This window comes from Nanorana parkeri, unplaced genomic scaffold (assembly GCF_000935625.1).
Source record: "Nanorana parkeri isolate BGI_ZX_2015 unplaced genomic scaffold, ASM93562v1 scaffold480, whole genome shotgun sequence".
Lineage (NCBI taxonomy): Eukaryota > Metazoa > Chordata > Amphibia > Anura > Dicroglossidae > Nanorana > Nanorana parkeri.
The window spans coordinates 1,116,070-1,124,083 of record NW_017306748.1 but is presented as its reverse complement, the minus strand read 5'-3'; the positions used below and the strand labels follow the sequence as shown (position 1 = coordinate 1,124,083).

General features: G+C 38.9%; 1 protein-coding gene across 1 annotated transcript; it reads right to left on the bottom strand.

Annotated features, from left to right (window-relative positions):
- Positions 1-370: 370 nt before the first annotated feature.
- LOC108790547 (somatotropin) lies at positions 371-7,501 on the bottom strand. The gene is made up of 5 exons (XM_018560835.1): positions 7,451-7,501; positions 6,664-6,821; positions 4,420-4,536; positions 2,637-2,798; positions 371-804 (listed from the first exon to the last, which is right to left on the bottom strand). Exons 1-5 carry the CDS (start codon positions 7,458-7,460, stop codon positions 604-606), a joined length of 648 nt encoding a protein of 215 aa, XP_018416337.1. The 5' UTR covers positions 7,461-7,501; the 3' UTR covers positions 371-603.
- Positions 7,502-8,014: the final 513 nt, after the last annotated feature.

Sequence of the window (8,014 nt, the reverse complement as noted above, 5' to 3'; positions counted from 1 at the left end):
AACTAACCAGAACTCTCATGTAACCAGAAAGAAATATCCCCTGTGTACTCACTATTATGCCTGGAAACGATTGCCTATTTGTCTTAATTTGTTTTAAGTATGTCTATTTGTCCTAATTTGCTTTTGATTACTGCATTTCCATATTAATACGAAGTCAATACAGAGTTTATGGTATAGGGTATGGCATTAGTCAGACCTATTTTTAAAAGCAACTCTCAAGCAACCACAAACTACATTTATCCGGAATCTGCCAATCCCCTTGGATGCCAGATAACGGGGAGTTTACTGTATATATTTTTTAGCATTGATAATCTGCAATGTTTTCAGGTGCCTTACAAGCCATTTGTATAGTTAGACCAGACCTCATGACTCGTGTAAATGCCTTCTATATTTTATTGATGGGTTTGTTTTTTGTAAGAACGTACAAAGACATGAAAAGCACAAAGCAAAATTACATCTGCAAAAACTGTGCATTGGTCAGGAATGTATATAATATTATTAGATTCCCTACCTCCTGAAGATATAAAATTGCAGCACGTGTCTGCAAGAGGTAGGGAGATGGGGGGGGGACTATGGAGAATATTTCAATTTCCTGATTGTTAGTTAAAAGGTGCAGTTGCTCTCCACAAATCTCCGGCACTTCATGACCTTCAGGTAGGTCTCTACTTTATGCATGTCTTTCTTGAAGCAGGACAGAAGACCGTAATTCTTTGCGCGGCCTTCTTCGCTGCGCAGGTTGACATCAAACTTATCATATGTGAAAGTCAGCAGACCATAGTTACGGACGTTTCCATCATCCAGCTCCTGGGGATAAAAAGGTACGTGTTAGTTAAGGCCCGATTACACCTTTCTGACAATTCACAACTTTTAAGGCGCTGTGTATATTTATTTTGATTGTACAGTCACTTGTTTTATCCAGTACGGAAAATATTAAGTAGGGATGCACAGATACCAGTGCCGATACTTGGTATTTTCATGAGAACTACCAGGGTTGCATCTGGGACTTAGCTCTGGCGCCCCACCACTGTCCTGAAATCATTAGTCTGTATTGTTTTTAAAAAAACTGTCACATGACAATAAACAAAAATGTATCAGTACTTGTATCTGTGAGTACTTGGGCAAGTATCAGTACTTGTACTTGCAAAAATGGTATCTGTGCATCACTTATATATATTTATAAAAACAAATCATACATTAAAACAGATGTACAAATCCCCGGAGCTCAGTGTGCTCCTTACAAATGACAGCTGCCTCCTAACTTTTGAATTTTTCTCTGGTCTAGTCCTGGAGCTCTAAAAGTATTTGTACTTGCATCGAGTACAGTGCTTGGTATTGCTGCATCCCTAATGTTAAGAGTTACAATATCAATATAGGCTAACTGCAAATCCGTATGTAAACAATGCAATTGCTATTAAATGTAATTGCCACCTGACATTTCCCCAAAGCTCATTCATTCATATAGTACATACCTGCTAGTCCTTGCAGGGTACAATGCTATTTCACCTGCATTGGATGCGCTGGAGATCGGTTATCAACACTTCTAATACAACTCCCCCTATCCAGTGAATCAGAGCAGGACATTAACCAAAGTCAGGAGGAGGGATTCAAGAGGGCACCTGCTTTGATCCCAGCTCCAGTAATTAAGACCTTGTTGGCTCCTGTGATTATAGCATAGAGGCAACAGAAGAGAATGTATTTGCTACTAGAGGAAGTTAAGTAACAATAAATAAAAAATGGGAATGCATCTACAGCAGTAAAAGAAAAACCTTGTACCTAGAGTGATTTTTAAAGATCTGCCACCAGGTAACTGGAGATATATAGAACACAAGACCTTACTTTGTTTCACTTCTTATAAGCCTGAGTAGCTTTTTAAGTGTTTTATCTTTGTTCCTTTTATTTATAATACTATTTGGATAATGGATATAAATAAAGTACAGGTGTTTGTATTAATGGTAATATAAAATTATACTTCACCATATCATGAGCCCCACAATGTGATAAATACACAAAGGTGGACTATTGAACCTTTTTGGGCCAGATGCCACCCTCTTTTATACTGTCGCATATTTATTATCAAGTGGGCATCTAAGGTGCTTTTTGCAACATATTCTTAGTGGGTATATGTGACACCAGCTTATAGGAACACCTATGTTAACCTCAATTAAGTAGACTGTATGATCAAATGACAGTGTGTATGTGAGACCAGACTTACACACGATAAATAAATATTTAAAATTATATATAATTTTGATGGCTTGTTCCTAAAATCTCAGATAAATCTTAGGCCTCATTCACACTGTAATCGGCCGCCACGTACAGCTCCGTGCTGTGTGCAGGGCCGTATTGAGCAGCTCCCGGGAAGGACAGGTGCTGCGTCTGATTAGTTTGCCCCTGCCCTTCTCTATGGAACTACGCGGCCATATGTCCCCCTACGCTCACCCGCCCTGCATGTCTGACATGGTGGGAAAATGTTTTATTTATATATATATATATATATATATATATATACACACACACATAAATACATACTATTTTCTTTTTATATACACAGCTGTTTTCTATATGGCTGCTTCTAATTTAGGGTTGCTGTCATTTTACATCTGTTAATGAGGTATGAGGATATACAAGATACTCACTCTTATGAGAATGTGTACTCCTTCCTCGAGGTCCCTCAGTCTGTCGTAGACTCTGTCAATATTCCCGAACACCTGGTTGTTTGCGAAGACTCTGTTGAGGATTTGGACTGGGGTCATCCATGACTGCATGAGCGTGAGCGCGAAGCGGAGGAGGTCCATATCCTGTGGGGAGGTGAGCATGTTACCAGCAACATCATTAAGAGACAGATTTAGCAGAATTATTGGAAAATATTTATTAGAGCTATTTATATACCCTAGAGCATTTTACTTGAATCAATATACAAAGCTGTTCTCCATATACAGTAAGCTTGTGCCTATCGTGATTTAATTTAAAAAAAAAAAAGCCTTGTCATATTGCTGAGAATACCTTAAAGTGGCATTAAAGTCAAACTTTTTTTTGCCCCTTCCCAATCCTGCTGTAGGGACTTACCTTAAATGATGTCTCTTTATTCCATCATCTTCTTTGCTGTAGTTTTTAGCTGTCCCTCCAGCGCTGGTGCGGGTCTCCCATCCAGCGCTGACTCCTCTGTCGTCCTTCTCTGATGCCCCACAGAGTCTGTGCGGCTGCACTCTGCTCCATAGACTTACCTGGTGTCTCTTCTCGTCTCCCGGCCGAACATCTGAAGTGCGCATGTGCCCACCCCAAGATCCTTTGTGGCCACCCGAGACCTTTCAGATGTTCGGACGGGAGCGCACGGCAAAGACACAGGTAAGTTTCAACCCTTTTTAAACTCCTCTTTTTTTTAAATGTTTTTGCATATATCTACTGCTTGCTAGCACTAGATATATGCAAAAACTGCTGAGGGTTGAATAACCCTTTAAAGAAAAACTTTGGTGATGACAATGCCTGTTAAATTATATTTCATAAACAGTGTGCTGGTGATGGGGGATGAGCAAAATTAAGCGTTTTCATTTCCTCAAAATTTCTGAAAAGAGTGGTAGATTTGGGTGAAATTCTGATATTTTAACAAAATGCATTAGCGTCAATAGGGATGGCAAAATTAAGTGTACAATGGACTTTAAGGAGCATCTGAAGGTTAATCCGTAAACTGGCAAGAAATAGTCCCTTATGTTTAAATCGGAGAAATAAAATATAGACAGCAAAGAAAAGAAATGGAAACTAAAAAACTTGAAGGCAATAGTGCAGAAAAACCATTCAAGTATTATTAATTACAGGTATTTATGCAGCACTTTACATACTGCACATTCACATCAGTCCCTGCCCCCAAGGAGCTTACAATCTAAGGTTACTATCTCACATACACATACTAGGGCTGATTTAGACAGGAGCCAATTAAACTTCCAGGGGTGTGGGAGGAAACCCACGCATGCACAGGGAGAACATGCAAACTCCTTGCAGAGAGTGTCCTGACTGAACCAGGGACCCCAATGCTACAAGGCAGAAGTACTAACCACTAGGCCACTGTGCTGACCATATATTTATATATCAAATATATAAAAAAGACAAATACAAATAATAAGGAATTTAACAAAAGAAGTAGATTTTTATTTGAGGACATTTCGGCGTCCTTAATTTAGCTGCAAAATCTATTTAGCCAGAATCAGTACACTCATCCCTACTGATGATGTATGTGCACTGTATTCCTGCATATTATCATGCAAGGCTTGTGTCAAATCCCCCCTTCTGATAAAAACCCTTTGAGAGGACACTTCCCACAAGGTGTTGGAAGAAAAACATAAGTAATTTTAACTATAAAACAGTGTTTTGTCATTTGCAGCATATATAGTGGAGGCCTTAGTCTCTCCTCCTGTTTATACTTACTGATTTCTGGTGAGTATTGTCCTTGTCTGTTGGTGCCGGGATGGTTTCTGAGTAGCAATACACTGAGTATGAGTGCTTGTTTGAAAATCTCTGATCTTCGGGTACATATGTTTTTTCCTGAAAGAGAACAGGTGACAGGTTTTTATCAGGCTACAGGACAGGCAACATTAACACGAACAGCCAGAGACTTCACAGTGCTCCATCTTTTTAGCTGTAGAGGCGTAGCGTACACCCACTTCATTCCATCCAGCACTAAATTAAGAGAACTTGGTGTGATTTTTCTTTTTCTTTTTTTGAGAATGTAGAAAAGAATCGGGTATTAACAGCCTATTCCTGCCCTTCAATAGGCTAGTAGAGAAACCTGGGGAAAAAAAAAAAAAAAAAAAAGGTGGAAGACCACCAGGGATTGAAGTTGGACCAAATGCATATCTGGAGACTTTTCTGGATGCACTAGTAGTTTCTTCAATCATAGCTATATTACCTCTAGACTCCTAAAAGCATGTGAAATTACCATGATGAGCGTTTGAGTTGAGTTACTGAGTGCTGAGTATTTGTAGATCACTAGTAAAATTGATGGAGCCTTTGGGAACGAGAGCTAAATAACAGTAATTAAAAAAACCAAAAACTTCTTCCTTATATTTGACCAGAGCCTTGATGTCATAGGACAAGCTGCAGTCCCAGTGACATCACAACCTAGCAGGCCAGAACTACATTATGGAATATATTGAAAAGATGGGAAACGGCAGAAAGATAAGTTCTTTCAAGGATTTAGGAGAACTTTCTAGAAGTGAGACATGGTGACTCCCTTTTCTGATTGTTCTACAGCAATATGGGCAGTGCCAATAGCCAACATATTTTTAGTTTTAGATAAAGTAGGGAAGGTTTAGAGCTCATGTCAGGTTAACTGCTTGTTGGAGAGATTCTTTCTCCATTCTGTACCCAGAATAGGAAATGAGAAAAAAAGTCTCTCTAACAGTAACACAATTAAAGTGACATTAAAGTGCCCACCCAATGCTGCTTTAAGGACTTACCCTAAATGATGTCTCCTGATCTGATCATCTTCTTCCTTCCAGTAGTTTTCAGAAGTCCCTCCAGCGCTGGTGCCGGTCTCTTATCCAGTGCTGACTGCTGAGTCTTCTGTGTCCCACGGTGTCTGTCTCTTCTCTTCTCCAGGCCAAAGATCTCTACTGCGCATGCACCTGCCCCATGATCCTTCACGAACGCTCTATAATCTTCAGATCGTAACCTGTTTTGTTACTTTTTTATTTTTTAAATGTTTTTGCATATGTCTACTGCTTGCTATTAGTAGATATATGCAAAAAAAAGGGCTTAATTCTACTTTTAATTAGAGGAATGCTGCAGCCTCTGTCAGCTTTTTATAGTCTGTTTTCCTATTGCAGATTTCCCTAACTTCCTGTATGGTAAAAGTTTGTACCCAGAACAAAAGGTGAGGGGAAGTCTATCTAGCAGAGCCCCAGATAGCAGTAACATCTGACAGGAGTTCTACACTTTCCCCATTCTACAATAGAATACAAAAAAAGGTTTGGGTATATATACACTTTAGTTTAGCCAAGTCATCATTAATTATTTGCTGTCCCTGATAAACTGATTCAGAACAGGGTAGTAAAGTTGGACATATGCATGTTTCAAATGAAATTGTTGTTTTTTTTATACATAACATGTACCATTATAATGGACTTAAAAAGAAAATAGAAGGTTTGCTGGTCTTTGTATGGTGCTGTATTTTGTGGGATTATATTTTTTCCTAAAATAACTTTCATAGCAGCTACAAATGTCTAAACGGGAAACATTAGAGACTAATATCAGTGTCTTTCAAGAACATGCAAAGATTATTCTCTGTCCATTTACAAGAGTAATTTCCATCTTAGTTAGATTCTAATGTATTGAATCATCCTCCAGCATCATATCTACCTATTGGGGACTCTGGGGGGGATCTCGGCACATGTGTTCCCATATCCTATGCACCTGTTTAACACCATTATAAGGGCTCTATGTCTACATGTTGGAGTTCTCTTTAAATTTGCATTACAGGGAACATAACAATCAGAGTGAGACTGCTTCTGCTGCGGCAAAAAAGTGATGTGAGACAGGAATTCCAAAGAGGAGATTTTGCAAATGGAGCCCCTAAGATACCTGAGAATTCAGTGGGTGAGTAAACCAATCAACAACCACTTATAACAGGTACAATTTTCCATGTCTTAATTTTAAAATGATGGTACTTACATAGTCTCTGTAGGTGTCTGCAACCATCTGGTGAAGGTGCTGAGCTCGGATGACAGCGTTTGTGAAGAGGTTGGAAAGAGACATTTGCGGGAAGGCATTGAACCCTGGTGGACTTTGAAGACATATTATGACCAAGAGTATGAGAGATGAGCACAACCCTGAAAAGAGAGATGGATAGAAAGAGGTAGGTCAGCTTTAGCTTGTAGAAGCTGGTTAAATAAACTGGACTTCCTCAGATCAAATGTGTGAGCTTTATTATCCTGGTACTGTCTATATTCCACATGTATTATTAGGAGAATACAGAAAACTACGGTTGATAACAACACATTAAATTTTCCAAAGCACTAGGAAATGTTAGAAAAAAAATCTTCCTTGACTAAATAGTTTAGTTACAGAAACCCTGACTTTTTCGATCGTTCTAAGTTTACCTTTAAAACGAAGTTAAGGAATATCTAAAGCCAACGTTTTTTTTCTAGCTTTGGTTAGAGCAGTGAGTGGCAGAATGCCCTATTGTTGTTTTTTGCTGCCAGTGTCCCATTGGAGAGATTTCCCATCACTTTCAGTCTCTGAGCCAAAACAGGAAATGCGGAAATCTTTTCAAAGTGAGGTAAATGCACCTTTAGACTGTTGTCACTGACGCAAGAGTTTTATTGGAAGATTTCCCTCTATTTCTGTTCAGGGGACAATCAAAATGTAGGATTTTCCCCCACACTAAGTTGCGGTGACGATGATCGCTATATAAAAAAAAATTGGCATTAGACACACTAAGAGTTGCATTGAGATATACCTGAAGCCATTGCTTGAGTTTAGCGGTGCTCCTGATGTATATTCGGGTTCCACAGATCTGTTGGAAGGTGAGGACGGTCGGATGCATTTTATATAGTGTACATAAACTAATTAATAGGTATTAGATCAATACGCCAGTTACTACTGAGATGGGGGCCTTTACATATATGAAGTATTTCTCATGTGTCACTAGTTGAATATGGATGAAGAGTTGTGACATTTGTGTTCCTAGAACATAGTATATCTGTTTACAGCTGGGTCTCCTTGCAGGTTTTACAGGTATACACCCGCAGTCAGTTGTTTTGTGATTCATACATCTTTTCTCTGGTAACTCCACTGATCATTTCTGAAATACAAATTTAAAAAAAAGGTATTTTATTCAACAGAGTAACAGCCTTTAGTCTAACAGAATTTAAAGTGTATTTTACATAAATAAGACTTGTTTTAAGTGCCTAAGTTAATAGCAGTATTGAAGTGCGGGTCCTGCCAAATGCCACAGTGGGCAGCAGATTCCCATGCATTTGACAGTTGAAGGGAGGATAGGGGTTATGTTTAAGACTCAAAG